This window comes from Odocoileus virginianus, chromosome 4 (genome assembly GCF_023699985.2).
Source record: "Odocoileus virginianus isolate 20LAN1187 ecotype Illinois chromosome 4, Ovbor_1.2, whole genome shotgun sequence".
In the NCBI taxonomy this organism is placed as follows: domain Eukaryota; kingdom Metazoa; phylum Chordata; class Mammalia; order Artiodactyla; family Cervidae; genus Odocoileus; species Odocoileus virginianus.
In genome coordinates this window covers 88,461,501-88,485,225 of record NC_069677.1, presented here as the reverse complement: position 1 = coordinate 88,485,225, position 23,725 = coordinate 88,461,501, and the positions used below count along the sequence as shown (strand labels likewise).

The following is a 23,725-nucleotide window of genomic DNA, read 5'->3' as shown; positions in this document are numbered from 1 at the left end:
TCACAGAAGCCTGGGGGAGTCCTGGGTAGCAGTTTCAACATCAACAAAACTCGGTCTGGTTATCTTGGCAAGGGAGCAGCATCAGGAAACAGAAGACCTGGGTTTGAGTCCCGGTTCTGCTCAGTGTCAGCTTTATCGCTGAACTCTGAACCTACACTGCTTCTGGAAACACAGCCTGGCTGTCAAAAGCCATCTGTTTTTTGCAGAACTCCTGCTGGAAGGCTTTGCTCATGCCTTCTGTGGAACCTCCAGGCCACCGACTTCCCTCAGCCCTAAACCAACGGTGGGTCATCCACCCACTCCCCCACTTTATGGGGGGGAAACTGAGGCATGGATCACACACCAGTGCCCCAAAAGCTGGATGAGAGTGGTAGCTCGAGGTTTAGCGCCTAGGCACAAAAAGCCCACGGCCAGCCTGTTCGCTGTTTCCAAAGGGGTGATGGAACAGCCCACCCTGCCCCACCCCTGGGCCCTGCCCGTGCCCTCTGGTGCCACATTCTGGGATTCCCACGGCCACCAAGCTCCCATCCCCACCCCCTGAGCGCTCGCCACGTGGGGCTGTCTGGCCCCTCATGCGAGGAGTAGCCAGGACTCAGGGACAGGGCCCCGAAGGGCAGCTCCTAGTTCTGCTTCTTATCCACCTTATGGAAAAGCTGGAATATGGACCGCAGACACCTCATCTCTTTATGACCTCAGATCTGACTATGTTAGGAAAAACATTGTTTTTTAAAAAATCGTGATAATATATACATTTTTTTTTAAAAAGGTTGGGAATTTGAGTGGAACAAGGAAAAGAAGAGTGGTGCTGATAGAAAGATTTTGAAAAGATCCAGTTCAGCCTGCTGGAAAGAACTTTTTCCTTGTCATGGAGACATCAGACCATTCTTTTTGCTTTAAATGAAATATGGTTCATCTAAACTGGCTGTGAAAGTGTAAGATTGTAAGCATGGACACAGAGAGACAAAAGAAAAATGTTCCCTCCCTGCACACCCTCACTGCCCCAGTTCCAGCTCTTTTGTTCTGGGTGAGCTTCTCTGCTTTCTAGAATAGTTCTCAAAGTGAGGTCCACAGACAACACCCTCTCAGGGGGATCCTCAGGATCAAAATGATATTTATAATAACATTAAAACATTCATTTTTCTTTCTTTTTTTTTTTTTTTTTACTGTGTTGACACTTGCACTGATGATACTTAAAACCCTTGAAACCTTAGCACTAAACCATCCTAGCATTTTTTCATCATGGACTCACAGGGGAAAAGCACCAGTTTCCTTTAAAAATGTTCTTGAATACGCAGTAAAAATTAATTTTCTTAATAAGTGAAGATACATCTTTTTAGTTTCTGGCTAACAACGTGGAAAATATACAGAAGATCTGGTGCTACTGAGGTTATTCCGTTGTCCTGGGAAATGCAGTTGAGGAGTGCACTTGAGTTGCAAGCTAAACTAACTACTTCATACATAAGCACCATCAGTTCTTTGAAAGAACAACTGACAAATGATGTTTATTCAGATTTGCGTATTTGACAAGCATTTCCCCAAAGGAAAATTAAATGAGCCTGTCGGTCAGTACCGAAAGAACAACAGCTTATTTGTTGCTGATGATAAAATTTAAGCTCTCAGGTGAAAATCTGAAATTTTGAACATTTGTGTCTGCCACTGGGAGCTTGATAGCTTCTTGGGACTTTCTGGTGAAATTGGTGGGGATACTAACTAATGTGATCATTTTACAGTGTATGTTGAAATGAGTCAACATTTTGAGGCAGTATTTTCCGATGACTAATGAATGTTACAAAATCACACATGGGTAAAAAAACTCATTCAAAGTGCAAGACGGACCAACAGAATTTTACTATTGACAAGTTTATTGATATAGCTTCATATTCCAACTGCAATTAATGTTTAAGAAACTACCACGTGTCAGCTTCGGTGTAGAATAAAACAATATCCAGTTGTCTGAAACAGCTTTGAAACATGCTCCCTGTTCCAATTAGAGATTTGTGTAAGGCCTGAGTTTCTTTAAAGTGTATCATAACAGATTGATGCAGAAGCCAGTATGTGAATTCAGCTCTTTTTCATTAAATCAGACATCAAAAAGATTAGAAAACACATAAAAAAATGCCATTGTTCCTTTTTTGGAAAGTTATTTTTCATAAAATTGTTAATATCAGTGTTATTTCAGAAATTTTAAAGTTTTCTTTAATTTCTAATACAGTTAACATTGATGATCAGTGATGTGCTGTTAAACATATTTAAGCTCCCTTAAAAGGGTTGGTGGGGAGCCCTGATTTGTAGCAGATGCTGATTTTTTGTTTAAATAAATGTATATTTATTTTTAGCTTCACTGGGTGGGTCTTGATTGCTGCACAGAGGCTTTTAGTTGCAGCAGTCAGGGATTACTCTCAACCTGGAGTGCGTGGGCTTTGGTGATTGCAATGTGCAGGCTGAGGAGCTGTGAGACACCAGCTTAATTACCCTGAGGCGTGTGGAATCTTCCTGGGACCAGGGATCAAACCCATGTCCACTGCTGTGGCAGGGGGATTCTTATCCACTGCATCACCGAGGACGTCCCAGATACTAATTTTGGTGGTGTATAACTGCTTTCATCCCAACCAAGTCCCAGCTACCAATACCTCACTGATGCAGCATTGGGGAGAGGCCCACACCATCAGCTTGGGTTAGCCCATGGCGAGCCAGCTCCAGCACATCTTGGATTTATTCCCTCTAAGGTTCTGGAATCTTCACTAATTCTGGAGAGTGGAAAGGAGGTCCAAGAATGAGTTTGCGCTCAGGCGTCCCAGAACCACCACCCTCATCTTGGTTATGTCAGAACTCCAGGGGAGTCAAGGCCTCAGTTACAAAAGTCCTTGAACTTCCAATCCTAAGGTTCTTCTTTCTTTAATTGGATTTTTAAAAACCTGTCTATTTGGGGGTTTGGTCGTTCCATGCAGCATGTGGGATGTTAGTTTCCTGACTAAGGATCAAACCCACACCCACCGCACTGAAAGCAGAGACTTAACCACTGGACCAGCAGGGATGTCGCTATCCTAATATTCTCAACAGAAGCATCCTAAAGTCTCTTCTGTGAACACTGCCAAAGCCCAGGTGAAGATAAGATACCCAAATCTTTCTAATCTCTCCCTGAAAATCTTTCTCTTTAAGGAACACTTTTTGGGACTTGCTTCAGGAAGGTTCACAGTTGGTTCCAGCCTGGTCCTGATTTGCTGGGGGAGGGATGTGTAGTCAGTTCACAGGGGCTGTGACCTAGAGGGGCTGAATCACCCCGGGGTGGCCCAGCGCTCTGAACCACCGCCTCCGCGCCAGGGGAGGGAGGCAGAGGGGCGAGGCATGAAGGCTCTCACAAGGAGGGATTGATGTAAACAAAATACTTTATTATTTGAGAAAGAAAAGGCCAGATTACAAAACTTTTGATAGATAAGTCCTGTTTATTATCATGCCAAAGGTTTACCATGGGTTTGATTTTCCATGACTCTTGGGTCGAGCCATGTAAAACTGCCAACTCTGTGGATAAAAACAGACAAACACTGGCAAATTCATGCGGTCAAAGCCCATATAAAACGAGTGAGCGGATGGCCGATTTTTTTCAGCGGCAAGATGTTCCCAGCCGCTTGTCTGTTGATGTTATAAACAGCTGTCCGGCAGATAAACAGGTCTTGCTTGAGAAGAACATCCCGTGCTCAGCGGTACTGCAGACGGTCTTGTGTGGGTACAAGATTCAATGGTCCCCCTTCCGGCTCTCCTCTGCTCACCCTACCACCCAATTCCCCCCGTCTCATCACACGGAGGATTTGTCTTCAAAGACCTCACCACTGGTCCCCCTACGATGCTAGTGAAGACTGTCTGACTTGGAAACCAACTTGATCGTTTACAAAAGCCAGGAACACAGGCTGAACCAGGGGTTCCTTCGAAAGGACTACAAAAGTCTCCATCACAATGAAGACGTTTTCTTCACATGAACGACCGACCCCAACGCCTTCTCTTTCCCATCTTGCTGACCCTCTTTGCCTCTGGGCTTTCTGTGTGCAAGAAAATAAAAACTGTGGACACCCAACAGAAAGGAGCAGCTTGGTGTCCAGAAAACCTGAGACTCCACAGGTAAACAAGATGGGACAAAATCGGGCTCCACTCATGTCCGAGAGGTTCATTAAGTAAGCCTCTCCTCCCCCTGCACCTTCAGCTCTGTACGTTAGGCGCTGCAGTAAAAATAAAACTTTCTTACAAATTACATTATTTTTGTCCAGTGAATTACTTTTGCAGTAAAAATAGCTGCTACATAAATCCCTCCTGATCTCTGAAAAGGAGTCACATATTTCCAAAAATAGTATTCCTATTTTAATCATACAGCATAATTTGGGGCGTGGGGGTGGGGCTCGGGAAGGAAATGCCTGGTCAGGGGAGGTGAGTCGCTGGGGGAAACACAGTTGAACTAAAAAATAAAGTAAGTTTTGTATATAAACTTTCAAGGCATGCATAGAAATGGAAAACATATGCCATCTGTCAAGAAAAATACTGCTTTATAGCTTTTACATTACAATTAAAGGAGAAGCAGAGAGGCCAGGAGAGGCCCCAGATAATAACATTAAGTTTCTTATAAAAATTCCCAAATGTACATGTCCTTGCCATAGATAATAACCCAGGCAAAACAAAACAAAAAACAGGAATGAATCTTCTTAGACCTTATTCCTGTAGGCATATTAAATGTAAATAATACACACTTTACAACTTCTCTTAATCTGCTCCGGCAGATTAAATGTTTGCAAAAGGACGCTAGTCAGTGCTCCTGAAAACCAGCGAACGTAGCAAAATGCCATCTGCATTCCTATTTTCACATACAGTTATATAATTATTTTAAATTACAATATACAATTTCTGTTAAATAGGTCTGTTAGGGGACTCTGATAACAATTACAAGGTTACAGTCATATATACAAACTAACTTCTGAAACATCATGTGTCTTTGCCCCCTGCTCCCCCTCAGAACCAAAGAGAGCTCTTCTGTGATTCCTGGCTGCAAAAAGGCAAAAGAAAAAATCCAAGAAGTGTGCGTTCGTGACACGCTCGCTCCTTTGAGAAGACCCAACAGCCCGAACGATCCTGTCACCACACAGCCCGCCCAGGGCTAGGACGGGGGTCCCAAGCTTCTTCCTGGGCCATCCGAATGGAATAGCATCATTAAGTGGCGGGTTCCCGGCAGCAGGCTTTCAGAAGTGAGAAACCGTGCTGCCTTCGGTGAAGAACCATGGTGTCCGATGGAGTAAGGCCACTGCTTCCGAGAGACGTGCCGGATGCGCCGGTCCGGCCTTTCAGGGTCCTGGGACGGGTCTCGACGGCCCCGCTCCCGGCCCGGGCGGGCTCAGTCTTCCGTGTCCGGCTGGACGCCCAGGATGGCGTGCAGTTCCTCGGGCGTGAAGCCCAGCAAGTTCTGCAGGTCGCACACGAAGCGGTACACATAGCGCTTCCCCGACGTCTTGTGGATGATATTCTTGTCGTAGTAATAGCGCAAACCCCGGCTGAGCTTCTCGTAGTTCATCTTGGGCTTGTTTTTCCTCTTTCCCCACCGGCGGGCCACCTGTGGCGGGGATGGGAAAGAGTGCCGTTTAATTCCAAGACTGAAAAAAAGCACACGTGTCTCCCTCGTCCAGGCAAAAACCATTGCAATAAAGAAAACTATCCTCCCATTAAAATAATTTTTTAAAAGAAAAAGCATGCCTTTTTCATCACAATACTGTAAAGAAAATTATCCTCCTGTCAAAATAAATTAATTTTTTTAAAAAAAAGAGAAAGAAAAAGCACCCCTTTTCCCCTGATGACGATTTGGATGCATGCTTATTGGAGCACCAACGGGACCGCAGAGATGCCGTCTGCCTTCCCACTTTGCAGCCCTGGCTATTTATCTGGGGATGGAGGGACAGGCAGATGAGGGAGGCGGGTCCCCCGACCCACAGCCTCGTCTGCTGAGGCTTCTCCCTCAGGAAAACCTTTGGGAGCCCAGGGGTTGGTCCTGAGACATAGGAAAGGCTACGTGCCCCCGCCTCCCGGGTTCGCACTCCAAGAGCACCACGTCTGGGACGGGGGCCACGTGACCGTCTGCATCCCTCAATGCCTCTGCCACCCCGGGTTATCGGGGAGGTGACGCACCGCACCCATGGGCGCCAAAGACCAAGGGCGCCCCTTGCGCTGACCGTGCCGGGCTGGGAGGGGACCCGCCCTCAGCTTTCTCATCCAGAGGGGCTGGCACAGCTCTGCCTGCCTCAGCGGAAGCCTGGGGCTCAGTATCCGCGCCCCCACAAGGGAAAACGGCAAATTTCCTACGACATGTTCCGGCGGTCAGGCAAGTGCCTCTGTTTACAGCTTGCGCCTCTCAGCTCGATGACAGAGCAAGATGGGGAAGCCCGACAGTACCACCTCCACAATCCATGCCAGTATTCTTGCCTCAAGAACCCCACGGACAGAGGAGCCTGGTGGGCTACAGCGCATGGGGTTGCAGAGAGTCGGACACGGCTGGGCCACTGAGTGCAGCATATTAAACTGTGTATCATCACAATAAGGCTCCTAAAGGGCCAGAAATGCCTCCTGCCGAAGAAGTGCTCTCATTTGCACATACCTGGGACCCATTTCTCACACCCAGGGAATTGGGTTTGCAAAGCCCAAGTGATGTGATCGGGTTTGAGAACCCCAGGCCTGGACGTACCTCGTCGGGGTCGGCGAGCTTAAACTCCCACCCGTCCCCCGTCCAGCTGATGAATGACTGGCAGGACTTGTCGGAGAGCAATTCTAGAAGAAACTGCCACAGCTGGATAGGCCCGCTTCCTGCAGGGGAGAAGGGGGTGGGTGAGGCGTTCTTAAACACAGCAAGGCTTTAGAGCCACCCTCCTGAAGCAAGAACTGTAAGATCAAGTGGCATCAAGTGCGTATCAAGGTGAAGGTGTGACGCTGGGTGCTGGGGACAGCCTTGGATGCTTTACTGGCAGGAGGCCAGACCCCAAGGTAAGGGCTTCTTCCCCCACGCCTCTCCTGCTCTTGGAAAGAGATCACTGGGCCCTTGATCGCTGGGCTTGGTCTTTTTGGAGAAAAGAAAAAAAAAATTCTGCGCCACCATCTCCTTGGCATCAGAATCCCTCCCTCTGTTTAATTGTTCCTTATGTAATAACTTTCAAGGTTTATTTCTAGAAACACCTCGTGGGACAGGGGTGGGGGTGTTAGAAGGGGCCTTTCAACACAGGGTGAGGCATGTCATTCTCGGAACCCCACGCGTAGCCTTCTGACCGGATGACAGTGGCTAAATTGCTTGATCCAAGACTCAGGTTACTTAGAGGTCACTGGTGCACCTAGGGGAGTAGCCAGGGCCTCAACACTTGCTCGGTGAGGGAGACACTTTGCAAAGTGCTCTCCATATACTTTTTCTCGATTAATATTCAGAACCGCCACCACCCTGTAAAGTAAGACTGTATTGATATTTCAAAAATGAAGAGGGAAAAAGATGGGCCCAGCGGCCGGGTGGCTCACCCTGGATCACAAGCTCATCCAAGAGCCATTCCCCAAGCCACAGTGACCACATCGTGGGTACAGCTGTGACCCGAGTGACCAGAGCCAGCGTCCTCCGAGCCCACTTCCCTGTCTGTGAAATGGGTTAATACCAGCCGTGCTAGGCTGCCCTGGGGTCCCAGTATGGTCCTTGTCAACCACAGAGCTGGCAAGACAACGGATGGTCACTAATGTTAAAACAAAAACCCACTCACACCGTGGCTGTTTCCCTTCAGATCAGGCCCTCACGCCCATGTATGAAAATGACAGCCATTTTCACTCTCTGAGTAATTTCCATGGCCGTTTGTTTTACGGGACAGAAAAGAAACAGGATGCCTGTGTATTCTTATTTTAGCCTACTGGATTTTTAAAAGCAGGTATTTTTTTAAATCCCCAGTGGCTCCATATGGGCAAACTATGGGGGGAAAAAAAATAAGCACATTGAAGGACACAGAAAGCAATCCAAAAAAAAAAAAATCCTCATATTTTTGCTAAAGTACTGGAAATATCTAGTTCTAAAAACAGCTTTAATATTTGTCCCCGCCTAGAATAGCTGTTACCCAAATCTTCAAAATAAGATGGATTTGAGAAGCAGAAGAAGGTAAACAGTCCTTGTGTTATTAGAACCCGGCTCTGTGCCCCTTCCCCTGGCCAGGCTACAGTCTCGGAAATTCCAGGCGTGGCTGAGTCAGAGCTTCAGCCTCCAGGGTCCGTGTCCCCCGCTGTTCTCCTCTCCTTTTGGGGACTGGCCAGGACTAACCAAATAAGGGAGCAGCCTGGCGATTGTCACCCACTATGCTGAGCTCGGCGACCACAAACATCCCTGTCCATGTGGCCTCTTTCGGATGCAGGGAGATCGCCCGGCTTAAGGGTGACACCGCACGCATTAAACCTGGAGCGCCAACGCGAGGTCGTCCAGCGAGAAACGCCCTTGGTAAACAAGGCGGGTGCACGCACCTGTGAAGCCGGCCAGCACGGCCGCGGGTATAACTGGTTTGCCCTGCTCCACCGGGTCACTCCGGTCCTGGATATAGTCCTTGAAGGACATGGTCGGCTTGCTGAGGCCCAGGGACTGGCTGCAGTCGTCCTCGAAACTCTCAAAGGAGGGAACCCGCTGCACATCCAGCAGAGACGACTGGCTGTTCCAGGACTGCAGCAGCGACTCCGAGCTCTCGAAGCTGTCGCCACCCGTCTCCGCCGACTCGTGGTCCCTGGGTTTCCCTGGCAGACACAAGCATGGGCTCTGACCCCTCCAGGACGACGCAAGGTCAGGCACGACCACCGACCCCTCCAGGCGTTCGCCCTGCCGGCGCACAGCCACTCAGGTTTCTCACTGAGCCGCCCGCTTCTTATGAATAAACACGCTAGGCAAGCGCCTCTCCCATCAACGGCAGGACGGAGACACTGTGTAGCTCCGAGCGGAGGGCCACACCGCATGGGAAAGGGCAGCAATGTGCATGGATCTCAGACACAATGTGAGCAAAAGCCCAACATGGGAACACTTAGTATCCAGTTCAAGAACGGGAAAGACGGTGATGAGAAAAGTCAGGACAATTGCATCTTCTGGGGGTAGGGGGGGTGCTACTGACTGGGAGGGGAGATGAGGGAGCCTTGTGGGGAGCAGGCAACCTCTCCGTCTCAATCTGGGTGGTGGTCACCCAAGGGGTATTTAAGGAAAAAAACCCAACCTGAGTTTTGTCCACTGCACACTTGCGAGTGTGATCAGTAGTTCAGTCGTGTCCGACTCTTTGCGACCCCATGGACTGTAGCCCGCCAGGCTCCTCTGTCCGTGGGATTCTCCAGGCAAGAATACTGGAGTGGGTTGCCATGCCCTCCTCCAGGGGAGCTTCCCCCACCCAGGGGTTGAACCCAAGTCTCTTATGTCCCCTGTAAGGCAGGCGGAGTCTTTATCACTGTGACACCTGGGAATATGCATTTTCATCTCCACCAAGACATCCCGTCACCTGCCTACACTGCCTCCCCCAACAGCCCACTGGGTGGGTGGAGGACTCCGGCCACAGGAGCAGGAACTCTGCTGGTTCCCCGATACCCCCGGGCCCCGGACCAGAACCAGAGGCATGCGAGGAGTAAGCTTGCTGAGCATCGCTGCTGTGGCCGTGTTCCGGTAGTCCAGTCCTTGACCTCCCCCAAGGGCAAAGCATGGGCCAACTGATTAAGAAACTCAGGTCACGGTCTGACCGTGGCCCCGGGAAATCACACCCCCAGCCCCACCGAGACACACGCTCGGGAGCCTGGATCTTACCAGAAGCACTGGGGAGCAGGTTTAGGCTGCCGGCTGGGAAGTCCTGGCCGACGGAGCAGTAGTTGACGCTGACGGTGCTGATTCGGGCCTTGGGGAACATCTGGAAGTCCTGCTCTGGCCCGAGTGTGCCGGGCACCGAGGATGATGGACAAAGGCCATCCAGGAGGCCGCCTTTAGGGTAGCTCTGCGTCTGCATGCCGTATGGCGCCTGCTCCATGCCGAAACCTACAACATAGGACCGCGGACCACACAGCTGTCAGGAGACATCGACGTGATGCCCAGAGACCCTACATGCCTCCAACCAGAGGGAACGCGAGCAGACCCGCCTCCTCCAGCCCTCCCTGCAAGACCTCAGTGGACATGCTGAGGCTCTGACGGGCAGCTTTTCCAAGTCCTCCTCTTATCTAAATTTCCCAAAAGGCCTGTGGCCTCTGGACCCTGGGGTTGATGCTTCAGGTGAATACTCCTAGTGCTCCCACGGGAGCCTCAGGACAACAGGGTCACTGGCTCTTTCGACTCCCGAGGAAACTAAGGTCCAGACCAACTAAGCGATCTGCCATCCAGCCTATGACCCATAACTGAGCATCTCCAGTCACCCTGCCCACACCCGAGGGGACCACCGTAAGCTACGCTCACCAGCATCAAACCACCAGAAACACTGACCCAAATTCCGTAACATCCCAAGTTCAGAGCAAATGGGGTATTGCTGTTCACACACCTCCTGGCCTGCCACCTTTCTCTATTACACTGATCTGACCCCGGCGATCGGTTCACTCCATTCTGCCCCCTTGAGTTATAAATTGCCTCGACCGACGCTGGCCAGTGCAAGGTTAACACGAGCCACCGATGCAATGTTAGATTTTCTAACAGCCCCACTGGAAAACGAAAAAGGCGCTGGCAAAACGAGTTCGAACACTTTACTTGACCCAAGAGATGGTAAAGAACCCGCCTGCCAATGCAGGAGACGCGAGTCATGGGTTCAATCCCTGGGTGGGGAAGATCCCCTGGAGGAGGAAATGGCAACCCACTCCAGTATTCATGCCTGGAGAATCTCATGGACAGAGGAGCCTGGTGAGCTACAGTCTATAGGGTCACAAGAGAGTCAGATACGACTGATCCGAATGCACATAAGAAATCCATTATCATTTCAACAGGTAATCATAATTTCAAAAATTATTAAGGAGACATTTATATTAAGACTTTCAGATTGGTGGGCCTGAGTTTTATCTCAGTGTGGACCAGCAATACTTCAAGTGACCAGTGGCCTGGACTTGTGAGTGTGACCACTGTGTGGGACAGTGCAGGTCTAGACCCTGGCTTCGAACCCTTCATGAATCTAACAGGAAGTCTTAGGACCAAGCTCTTAAGCGCAGAATTCATTGCACTGACCTAACGAATTGCTATTAATCCAATGAGGAACTGAGTTGAGGTGCGAATTTTCTTCATACTGATCTTCGGTCTTTTCTTGGTTTTCTGAAAAATTGACAGAAGAGACACAAAATTACAAATCAAGAGGTTTTAAACGACCCAAGAAAAAAAGGTTCCTTTCTGAATCACTGTTCTACAGTTATTCCAGCATAAAGAAATGCATTTTAGCTGCATACTTAATCCGATGGTGTTCCCTGTCATTATGTCTTTTAAAAGTACTAGAGACAGCAACGTATTTTCCTAATAACTAGAAAAAGACTTCTAAAATTACTGCTGCCTTTGGCAAAGTTAAATTTTCAATTGTATAATTTGAGCGATCTAGATGATGTATTGAATTCATCCATGTAGTCCACAAAAGGTTAAATGCTCATGAAGTACCCCCTTCACCAGGGGCTGGGAACACAGCAAATTAAGGACCTAGATAGATTCTCTGCCTGGTGATGCTTCTGACCCATCATCTAAAACCCCAGGGTGTGTCCACGGGTGGCGAGAGCTACAGAGAGGTCAAAACAGTGAACGGGCATCCGAATGGGGACACATGTCCAAGAACTTTAAAAGGAAAAGGTTAGCATTCTCTGTGTGAACTTACTTCTACAGACACACAACCACACACGCACCCACACATCCAGACACACACACTGAGAAATGGCAAAATGGGTCCAACATGCCAACAAACAGATTCAAACAGAAACTTGTCAGATCAGACTTGTCCAGGTTCAGGGAAAATTTAAGGGTCCTTAGGTTTTCCTTCCCCTCAGAAGCCGTAACTACAAAGAGCTGGTGGGGGGCCCTGAGGTCTTTTTAAGATGCTGAGCCTGTAACAGATGTTGAAACTCAGAGTTTAAAATCAATTGAATGAGAAATTGTCTCTGAACTCTACCAACAGGCTTATTTTCTTGTATGTTTAACTTGAAGGAGTCCTATGTTTTGCTTTTTTAACTCAATGTACTTTTTTTTTCTTTTATCCAAAATGTGTATTGGGATGGTTTCCCATTCATCGTGACACAGGGTATGTTGAGTGCTGCTTCCATCTGAAAGAGCAGCCTTCTATAAGCCGTGCTCTTCCTCCTGAAGGCTGGCCGAGGACAGCAGAACACTGAACACATATAACTATTGCTTGTGCACGGCTAGAGACAGGGTGATTCTATAGCATCCTGGGCATTTCACATCCATGAAACAGGAATTGGGGCTCTGCACAAGGCACTTGTTCCTGTTTCCTCTTCTCTTCTGGAGAGGGATGAAGGAGATACTTTGCAAGAGGCCTGTGCTCATGGGGAGGGCATCACCACCGGTAAGGCTTCATGTATTTTTAACACTACTCTCAGTGCTCTTTTTAGGTCTAAATCAACATTTTCTACATTAGAGTTCTTTGGCTTGAAGGCCAGTTTCTGTACAATATTTCAAGTGTGTGAAACATACATCAATTACTTCTACATTTGTTTATAAACACAAAACAAAAAGTCTTTGTGGGATCCCATCTGGTCTTAGGGAAAAAAAACTATAAAATTCCCAGTTTATTGCTTTGGCTGGGGCCAACTTATTTCTTAAGGCTCTGTAAAGTGAGCCCCCAAACATGGGCATCCCAGCTGCCCTGACATCAGAGCCACAAATATGCCTCCGACTCATGAGGTCTGGTGACACTGAACTCCGTGATGACGAAGGCTCTGTGGTGACAAAGGCTCCCACCTTGTGGTTAATGCTCCCCACACACCTACTTAAATGGAATCGAAATCTATAATCGCCACCCTGGCGCTGACTCGTGCCAATGCCATTTTTCGGTCCGTCTGCCCTCCATCACTGAATCGCCGACCCGACAGTTAGCATGCACAGCTCCCCCATCACTCTTTCCCACCACAATCGCTCCGTCACTCACAGGTACCTTTGATCATCTGCTCCAGATGCTCCCAGAGAATATCGCCCACAAAGTCGGGCGCCAGCTCCAGAAAGCGCTCCTTGCCAAGGTTACACAGCACCTGTCCCGTCATGCCAAACCTCTGCAGGTTCACGTCCACCAGACTGAACTCGTTGGTGGCCCAGAGAAGCCACTGACACACCTGCTGCTCGGTCCACAGCCAGGGATCTAGCAGGGAGGGGAGAAAAGCAAGGCGGTGAGGCCAGACGCACTCCTGATTTACCTGCAGAGCCCCGATGGGCACCAGGGCTCAGAGTGATGAGTCAGCAGACACCCAGGAAGATGCTGAGGCGCTAACAGCAGTGCTAGAAGTGTTCAGCGGGGTGGGTTTCGAAATAAAAACTGGCTCAGCTTCATGAGAGCTCTGCCCCTCTTTGCAAGACACCCTAGGCGCGTGCTTGAAATGATGCCATCTCAAGCTGTGGCGACCCGACACCCTGGTCTAGCACAGTGCAGGGCAGAACTCGGCTCCAAGAAGCAACACTTACTCTTCGGGATCCCCAGCCGGCGTTGCTCCTTTTTGAAGCCACTGAAGGTGGCTTTTAAGGCTTGACTCATCACAGCCTTGCTGCATGGGGTTAGCAGCGGCAACTCGCAGTTGGTCGAGTCTGAAAAACAACCCCACAGGGAAGTTAAGAGTTCCAGCTAGCCACAACACAGGGAGAACGGATGAGGGGTGGGGCGGGGAGGGAGTCTTAGCTCCTACGGAAGAACAATGAGCATCCTCAGTCTTCAGCATCACTCCCCAGAGGAGGGTAAATATTAATATGAACCAAAACAGTTTCTCAACGAAACTGAGAAAATATAATTTAATAATACACGTATTATTCTAATCATTATGCAACTACACTTCTTACAATTTAATAACTACCCTTGTTTGAAAAATAACTAAAGTAAAACTCGAGGTGAATTTTTGCCAAACTTCATAAAGCAGCAATCGACGCCTAGGTAAGGCTTCTCTTGCAGGCCAGTCTTACATTTTTTACAACAGAGAAAGCTGCATGGTTTTTCACCAAAAGCCTTAAGGGGTTGTAAATGGCTAATCTGGAAGCGACTTCCATTCATTAAAATTAAGCTGCAGGCAAAGAGACAGCAGATGTCACAGGAACACACAGTACTTAGCACCTGGGACGTGAATTTGTTTGAAAAACAACCTTCTCTGCATTCCCTCAGCAATTTCAAGAATGATGAATGACGGTCACGTGACAGCACGCTTACGAAAGCACACACGTTTTAATTAATTTTCTGGGCTGTATTCTTTAGCACTGACTTCATATGACAAAGTCATCTCTGGAATGTCTCCCGCTAACAACTCTATCATAGTAATCACAGAGGCATCACCTGATGTGCTATTCCTTTCAAAAGAATGAACACTGATATGAAGAACTGCAGGCATGAAGGCAGATGGGTAAAGATGAGCAGGAATACTTTGCTGTCCAAAACTGGCGGGGGGGGGGGGGGGGGGGGGAAAAGCAAGGGACGTGAACCTAGGATGAAAAGGGGGGGTGTACTCTGAGGTCCACTGGTCTGCATCACAGAGGGGACTGGGAGATAGGGCCTAGGCTGACTGCATAGTTGGAGCAGCCTAAGGAGCCGCCCAGGGCCCCCTGCAGTTTGCCCCCAGCAGGGCGCCTCCTCTTCCTGGGGTGCATCTGGCGGGTGAGGACTTCAGAGTCACCAGCCGCATAAAAGAGAACTGTTTTCTCCCAGATCCCAGCCTCTGCCTGACTTTTCATACAAAGATTCAGGACATCAACAGGCATCGCTTACGAAGGGTCATCTATGCACTGAGATCCTTGGGACATCACGCTCAATTCATCAAGTCTGAGAAACCAATTACCATGAGAAATCGAATCCAAGCCTGTTGGCACTTCCTGCAGTGTTTGCTCTTCATTTAGGGAGGGGAAAACCGCGAGCAGGGACCCATCAAAGGTGTCAAAGGCGGCCTGGCGCTGCAAAGGCAAGAGGGAAAGAAAACGGAAACGTTGGCATTTACACTTAGTTAATGACCTGTTTTAAAAGTGGTCCATGGGCAGCCTCACCAAGACACCCTGATCCAATTTGCCAGTTATAAAGCCATGCATGGAATTGACCAGTCGGTATTCTGAGCAGACTTCTGAGAAGATCCAAGTGACCCAGAGGATCTCTTTACTCTGGATCACTTACAGGCACACCTTGGAGACGCTGCAGGCTTGGTTCCAGACCACCGAAATAAAGTGACTATCACAGCAAAGAGAGTCACACAAATTTCCTGGCTTCCCAATACATATAAAAGTTACTCTTACATTATTAAGTGTGCAACAGCATGATGTCTAAAAACCGTGCACATACCTTAATTAAAAAATACTAACCGTCATCTGAGCCTTTGTAATCTTTTTGCTAGGAGAGGGTTTAAACTATGTCGAGGATTCCCAGTATGTGACACAGAGACATGAACTGATCAAATGCTGTTGGGAAAATGGTGCCAATCAATGCCAGGCTGCAGGGTTAGCACCAGCCTTCAATTTGCAAAAAACTCAGTGTAGCAAAGTGCAGTCTATCAAGGTCTGCCTGTCATCAACCACAGAATAGGAATGACTGGGAATTTACTTTTAATGGCCTGATCAAGTTAAATGTATAAGTTAAGCAAACAAACCTAAAACCAAGAGAGTCTTAGAACAGTGCCTGGAGGGACTCAGAGACCACCTCAATCCAAACACCTGGCCCTCCTCAGCTAAATGGGTGAGACACGCCGGCCGTGTGCATAAGGAAAATGACTCTTGTGCTGTTGAAAGCAGAAACTAACACAACAATGAAAAATTATCCCCTAATTAAAACTGTGATAAATCATAATGGAAAAGAATATTTTTAAAATGTACATGTATATCTATGTATATATGTGTAAATATATATATGTGTATAACCAAATGACTTTGCTGCAAAACAGGAATTAACAACAATGTACATCAACTATGTGTGTGTACAGGTAATTGTGTCTTACTTTTTGCAACCCCATGGACTGTAGCCTTCCAGGCACCTCTGTCCATGGAATTTTCCAAGCAAGAATACTGAAGTGCGTTGCCATGTCCCCCCCTCCAGAGGAACTTACAGACCCAGGGATCAAACTTGTGACTCCTGCCGCTCCTGCCTTGGCAGGCAGATTCTTTACCTCTGCACCCCCAGTGAAGCCCTACTATATTTATACTTCAATATATAAGGGAAATAAATAAGGGAAGGAAAAAAAAAGAAACCAAAAAAATGATTCTTGGCAAAAGAGCTTCAGCTCACTGCAGTTAAGACGAAAGGCAGGGAAAGAAAAAAATCAATCAACAAAAATCAAACAAAATATGTATGAGAACATTCCTTAAGATTTAATTTTGTAAAAATGTAGTGTGTTGAAAAGGTCACTCCCTCACTGCCTCCCATCATCTATGAAGGGGAAAGATTTCCAAAGAAAACAGATTTAAAGTTAAACTACCTACAATTTAGGAGAAGAGACACACACAGAAAGATAAGCCTGGAGCTGTGAGAATTTCAAATACAAATGGAACAGCCTGTACTGTAAGACTCATTTGTAAGTAACAGACAAAGGCCTGATTCATCATCGCCTAACTTGTGGAAGAAAAACGTGAAGAACGGCTATATTTTTCCAACATAAGCTGGACCCATGTCATGTGTAATACAGTGACCCATTTGTTGAGTCAAAAGTGTGTAACACATTTACAGATCCAGTGGTTGGTGTGCTTTCTGTTTAGAAATGCCAAACAGTGAATGACGCATGACGTAAGAGGGTAGGCAGAAGCTGGAGCTTGGCCCAGTGATGTTGGCGCCCAGCCCCCCAAAAAACCCAAAGCAGGGATACCCAACTGCCCAAGACCCACAGTGGGGCGGGGCGGGGGGGGGGGGGGGGGGGGAGGCCAATCATGCGTGTGTGAAATACTCATCTCGACTTATAAAGTAGCTTATAGCAATGCTAATTTTGGTGACATACCCGATAGATTTTTAAAATTCCTGGCGTGGAAGCCTGGCGTGCTGCAGTCCACAAGGTTGCAAAGTCCTACAGGACCAAGCAACTAAACAACAAAGCGTGGCCCAGGTGACTAAGAAGTGCCTTTCCTTTCCTGACTGCATTTCTGTTCTGTTTTTAAAACCAAGAAACCACAAGACAAGATAAATTCCCGCTGGGTATTTCAACACATCAGTTTCAGCAAGAGCGGTTTCTTCTCCAAGCCCAGAAATCACACAGGCATAGGCTCTTCAAGTTTATAGGAGAAATTTTCTCTAGAGGTGTCATTTCAAACTTAATATTCTTGTAATTTCTTGTATGGTTTCTGCCAGGCCACAATGAAAACGCCTGACCAGATTGAACAACAACAAAAACCTCAATGGCTTGAAATTTGATCAGTTTCATGATACTCTAGAAAGACCTGTGTCAGTTCTTGCCTCCTGGGGTTTGATCAGACAAACAACCTCCTAACGATAGAGAAAAGCGGAACATGCCAGAGACACAATATTGTACAAAACACTACCAATCTAAAACCACTGTTTCTGAGACATCTTTACCACAGAACACTTGGAAAAAAAAAAATCTGATCTGTCACATTTGGAGAAGGCAAATGGGAAAATCATCAGTTTGTATTGCTAAAGAATGTTCCCAAAAGGGAGTGAGATAGAAGCTACATGAAATGTTTATTACCAAGGAGGAGGCTGTTTAATCTGACTTTCTTCTTGTTTTTAAACAGCCGCAGTTGTCCCAGGAAGGACAGACTGCCTGAACCCCACGGGCACTGACCCTTCTGATGGGAGCAGGAGCAGCAAGCCAATAACTGGGCCTGCCTGCCTCCTCTAAGCTCTTTCAGCTCTTTTCCATTACTTGAGGAAACTTCCTGGGTGGATAGAACAGATACGTCCTTCAGTTCTCTTCTCTTGAGAATTTATAGATTGTTCCACCTGGTAGGAGCCTCAGAAATCAACTACCAAGGCCTCACCATCCACAAATTGAATGGTCTTGGAGGATAAGTCAAACAAACACCAGGAAACCCATTTAACAGATGAAAACACTGAGACCCAGAGAGATTAAGCAAACAGTCCAGAGTCACACAACGAGTCTCACAGCTAGAACCGGTCTCCTGGGACCCAATTGTTTTTTCCCTCCTAGAAACTGAGCTTTCCAATTTTTGTTAAGTTTCTATTAAGACGCGTTCACTCACCTTGAGTGTCCCTCTGTAGCTGCTGGCCACAGGGGCCACCTGGTCCATGTTCTTGATTCCAAAATCATTCATCTTTAAAAAAGAAGAAAGAAAAATTAAGAGTTGAAAAAGGCAACGAACCAAGTGGATTGTTAAGTCCGCATCCACACCTCGGCTCAAGTGCTCCAGCCCTAACAGGTCATTCAGAACCGAATGCCAGGAATTCTTCTCACAAAGGTGATGCTACTCAAGGAATTAAATGATAATGCCGCCTGCAGAATTCCCTTAGGATCTGGGGCGCGCAGATAAAGCTGCCTTCCGGCTGGCTGGGATAGCAAAGCTGGGGGCCTGGGTCCTTCCAGGACAGGCGTGGGGAGGACCTGTTTTTCACCGCCAATTTCAAGGTCAGCTCGGGGTGTAGGAGCTGTTGGGGGTTGTGGGCCGGCTGCCGGGCCGAGGACCACCTCCTGGGTGCAAGGGGCAGTCAGCTCAACCTGGGAGCTCCAGGGCCAGCCGCCACCGCCGCTCCTGGGCAGATCCAAATCCTGGAAAGCCCGCTGAAGACCCGCCTCGGAGGCCCCCTCCCCTCTCCAAGCTCAGGAAGCACAGAAAAAGGAAGAACCTCGGCTTGAGATCAAACCTTCCTGTATTATCTCAGATTCTCCAGCATGGAGCACACAAACTCAAAATACTGCATTTGCGGGCTGCTCAGCTGTGCGTTTCTTCAAGAGTTAAGTAATTCCGACTGCAGACCTGCCTTACTTACTTGGATGGCCTGGGCTTTTACCTTGGACCTACGCTGACCAGCGTGGTAACCACGTGTGACTCCTGAGCGCTTGGTTCTGGGGACTAGGGCGGACTCAGATTTCACAGCGAAAAGTCAACTATCTCAGTACTGACTCTTGTGTTTACTGCGTGTTTACGTAATATTCTGAATGTGTTAGGTTAACTGAAATTAATTTCGTCTACTTCACGGTATTTAACTGTGGCTATTAGAAAACTTAAGAGCTACATGTGTGACCTGCAATTGGACAGTTCCCTAAGTGACCTGTGATTTGCTGTAATCAACTGAAAACCTATCTGGGGCCCTAAAACGTTACTGTTTGCCAGGGTAAGTTAAATATTAGTACCTGAGAAAAGTACTTAGATAATCCTGCCAGAGCATTAGATGAAAAAAAACAGAGCAACTGAAGCTGATTTTCAAATACCCTGGGAAAGCCCACCCTCCTGGCTTCAGGACCGGGAACTGGAGGTCTAGAATAGGAAACTTCACGGGTACCTCTCACTGCCCGTTCTGAGGTCTCCACTGGGTGCTGCTACCTGTTTCAACCAAAACTTGGAGTAATTAAAATATTGTGCAATGGATAAGGCTGACTAGCAGAGGCAAACAGCATATTTTCCTGTAACTACTTACTTTGAGTTTGTCTTTTCTTGTTTTCTCTTTATGGTCAACATTATGGCTAAACCAGACCAGCTAAGAACTCGGCATACAGACACACACACCCCCTGGCTAGACAGGCAGCGTGGGGGGAGAGTCCCCGCCATAGGGGAGACCAAAGGCACGGGGTGTGTGTGGGGGGTGTGTGTGCACGCTCAGTCATGTCAGACTCCAGGACCCCGTGGACTGGAGCCCGCCAGGCTCCTCTGTCCATGGGATTTTCCAGGCCAGAATCCTGGAGTGGGTTGCCGTTTCCTACTCCAGGGGATCTTCCCAACCCAGGGATGGAACCTGTGTCTCCGGCATTGGCAGGCGGATGCTTTACCACCAAGCCACCTGGGAAGCCCCCCCCCCCCCCCCGAGGCACCGGGGGTGGGGGGAGTTGTTAAAAACCTCTGAAGGCAGGTCATCATCAGGGTGGCCAGTGCAGGCTGAAAAGGTTTGGCAGTAAACAATGGGGGTAGGGAGAAGGTGTTGTCCAGGATCAAAAGGGACTGCGTCTGCTCAGAATCCCCACTTGGTGAATCCTGTCATCCACAAACAATCAAAAATCAATATATACTATGGATGACCACTGCCCTGGGTAGGTTCCTACTTGCGAAGGGCTAAGCCTGAGCCAGGGGACCACACCTTGCCACCTTACTCAACAATCTGACATCCCTGAGAGGTAGATGTTAAGCCATCTGACAGAGAGGCTACAGAGACACCCCCCCAACCCCAGGACTTTGCCCAGGATCACAGGGCCACTGGGGTGGGGCGCTCAAGGGCATAGAGCAGACCAAACCCCCTTGGGAGTACGGCCGACCTCCCGAGCTCCACCTTGAGCCAGGATCCCCTGAACGGTGAGGCCTGGACCCTCCTTCCCAGCAGTAAAGAGCAGAGATCACACACAGATACCATTAGACTAGGCTCCTGCTCTCGACTTTTCACAGATGCAAAATGCTCCTTAATATGAGAGCTTTATGTCACTGATCTGCATGAACGAAGCCCTGTCACCTGTTGATGACATCAGCAAGCCTCAAAACAGGAGACCAAAATGAAAGGACATCTTGCGTGTCATCAGTTACCCATCTCCATCTCCCGACTTGCAGACTTTATTCCACATTCTTGAGTTTCACGGAGATGGGCCGAGAATAGATGTGGAAAGCCACGGAGCAGCCCGCCTGGTTTTTGAGTATAAATTCTGAGAGGAAAGGCAATCTACCACTCCCATGTAAAGAGCTGTAATTACCAGCTGCGGAACAGAATTCTTTCGTTGTCCGTTTCTTAATTTGTTTAGTAAAAACCACGTAGAATCAAAGTGCTCTACCAACGGTTTCTGGCAAACACCTAACTAATCAAATTTAAGTTCCTCTGTTTTACTCAACAGGTTCCCAGGTGGCTCAGTGGTAAAGAATCTGTTTGCCAACGCAGGAGACGCAGGTTCAACCCCTGGGTTTGGAAGATCCCCTGGAGAGGCAAATGGCAACCTGCTCCAGTACTCTCGCCTGGAGAATCCCATGGACAGAGGAACCTGGCGGGCCACAGTTCATGGGGTTGCAGAGAGTGAGACGTGACTTAGCCTCTAAACAACAGTTCTACTCAACATGGCTTGTGAAGATAGCAGACAGGCCAAATCAGTCCACATAAGTCAATTTCACATTCAGGTCTTTTTGTGGTCGCCCTATTGATCGCTGCTTTTGAGAAACAACAGGAAAAAAATGGGTAAATGGCAGGCACGTTCAATTTTAAAACAAGTAGAACTTGCCCAACAACAGTACCCTTATGGGAACAAGTGATTGCTTCTGCGAGATTAGAGCACAGGTTTGCATTTAGACAAATTGAAAAAGAAAAAAAAAAATCAAACCCTAAGCGCACTGTTGAAGGTTGGTTTTCTTTTTCGTTTGAAAGCTATCAATTTAGGGAGAGGAATGACTAATTCCAGAAATGAGTGTTTGACTATTTCCCTTCGGGACACACAGTGCGCTAGTTTACTGTACTGTGATATTATTCAGAATTTTATTAAACCTTAACTTAGAGATTTATCTCTCGGATTGGTGGCGGTGTGGGATGGCAGACAGCGCACAGGCGCTTCCACTGCACGGAACAAGATGAATCTCTTACCGGTAAATTAAAATAAATTACCCCTATCTCCAATGGGGGCTGCTCATTTCTTTACTTCCTAAATAAACTGCAGGTCAAATACTATTTTAGGGTACCCTACAATTGATTACAGGCCAACACAAAAGTCTCGAGTGCTTAAAAAAAAAAAGCCATATACGCACAAATGCTGTTACCTCTTCGTCCAACGTGCTGTAAGATCGCAAAAATAGAGGCAGCCTGGCGCACCCATATCCCCATTTCCGACATTCTCCCCACGTTCACCTCCCAGCACCGAGGGGCCCGAATGCAGAGGTCCTGGGGAGCCCGCGGGGGTCTCCGTAGAGCCGCCGGACTCTCCCCGCGCCCCGGTCGCCTGCCGCCCTGGCCGGGCCCCGGACTCGGCAGCGCAGGTGACCGGGAGCGGGGGTGGGAGCCGCAGTCCCCCAGGTGTTCCAGGCGCCCCGGATCTTCCCGGGCCGGGCGCCCTCCGGTTAGTCACCGGCAAATCGGGGCGCGCCAGGGCCCCTCAGACACCTTCTCCCGCGTCCCCCAAGCCCCCTGGCGAAATCAGGTTTGCCGGGCGCCCACCGGCAGGAGCCACCCCCGCCTTCACGCCCGCGTTTCCTTTTAAAACAAAAGCAAGTGAAACGAGCCGGCGCGCCCCGCCCGCCCCAGCCGCCTCGGCGACCCCAGGCCCCGCGGCCCAAGTTCGGAGCCGGCTCCGCACGTCACGGCCAGGCCCACCCCGAACCCTGCTCGCCGCCCACCACCTACCCCCAAAGCCACTCGGCCACCCCGGGAACAAGAGCCCCAAGCGGACCGATACTGGACGCGCGACCCCAGAATCCCACGAATAGTCGCCACCCTGACTGGACCCCAGCTGCGCCCCGGTGATCTGGGGCGCCACCCGCGTCCCCAACTCGGTTCCTGGGTTCCCCGGGAGAGAAGTGGGCGCCGGAGGGGGCTCCCCGCCCGCCGACCCCCGCCGGACCCCGGCCACCCCGCCCGACCCGACCCCGCTCTTACCTCGCCGCTTCGGGCAGGGCCGCCGGGGGCTCGGGGCCCAGGCTTCCTCGGTGCTCGCCGGCGAGCGCGCGGGCGCGGGCGCGCGAGTGGGGCGCTCGGGGAGGCCGCGGGGGGCGGGCTCCGGGCGCTCGCGGAGGCCGGAGCGGACCAGGGATGGCGAGCGGGCTAGGGGAGATCCGAGAGGCCGGGGCAGGCTGGGGCGGGCCAGGGACGGCGGGCTGGCTCGGGGCGATCCGGGTTGTAGCTGCACCGCGCTCTGCGCCGCCGCCAGAGGAAGTAACCGGCCGGTCCCCTCCGCCGCGCGCTCTTCTGGAGCCGGGGTATCGGAGGGGAGGAGGGAGGAGAGAGGAGGGAGGGGACATCGGGACAGGAGGAGGGGCGGAGGGGGAGGGGAGAGAGGAGGAGGGGCGGAGGAAGGGGCCTGGCGGGGAGCCTGCGCGCGGAGAGGAGGGGCGGAGGGGAGGGAAGGAGCACGGAGCCAGGGGCGGAGCCGGACCTGCCCGGCAGGACCTCGCCCGGCGCCTGCTGTCGCTCGGCGGCTGATCGCCCAGGGTCGCTGCGGGCCTGGGCCTCCGACGTCCGGCGCCCGGGGCAGTGTGTGTCCCAGGAGCTCAGGACAAATCTCTCTTTTATTTCCTTCTTTCCCGGGCCCGCCGCCTTAACCTCCAAAGGTGCCCTGGCAGGACCGGAGTAGCTAGCTAGCGCTGGTGCCACCGAGTGGCCGCGGGGCTTGGTCCACCGGGGGACTCATTCTACCCCATTCTTGGACCCGCTTATGGACTTATGATTTCCGATCGTTTTTATTCTGAGCGTTCTGTCGTGAAACACGCTGAGATGACAAAGGTACGAAGTGGACCGTCGATCGG

General features: G+C 49.6%; 1 protein-coding gene across 1 annotated transcript; it reads right to left on the bottom strand.

Annotated features, from left to right (window-relative positions):
- Positions 1-3,423: 3,423 nt before the first annotated feature.
- On the bottom strand, positions 3,424-23,232 carry ETS2 (ETS proto-oncogene 2, transcription factor). The gene is made up of 10 exons (XM_070466991.1): positions 22,860-23,232; positions 18,335-18,406; positions 14,986-15,097; positions 13,634-13,753; positions 13,113-13,313; positions 11,195-11,278; positions 9,806-10,030; positions 8,500-8,763; positions 6,710-6,828; positions 3,424-5,587 (listed from the first exon to the last, which is right to left on the bottom strand). The coding sequence occupies exons 2-10, from the start codon at positions 18,404-18,406 to the stop codon at positions 5,372-5,374; spliced, it is 1,413 nt and encodes a 470-aa protein (XP_070323092.1). The 5' UTR covers positions 22,860-23,232; the 3' UTR covers positions 3,424-5,371.
- Positions 23,233-23,725: the final 493 nt, after the last annotated feature.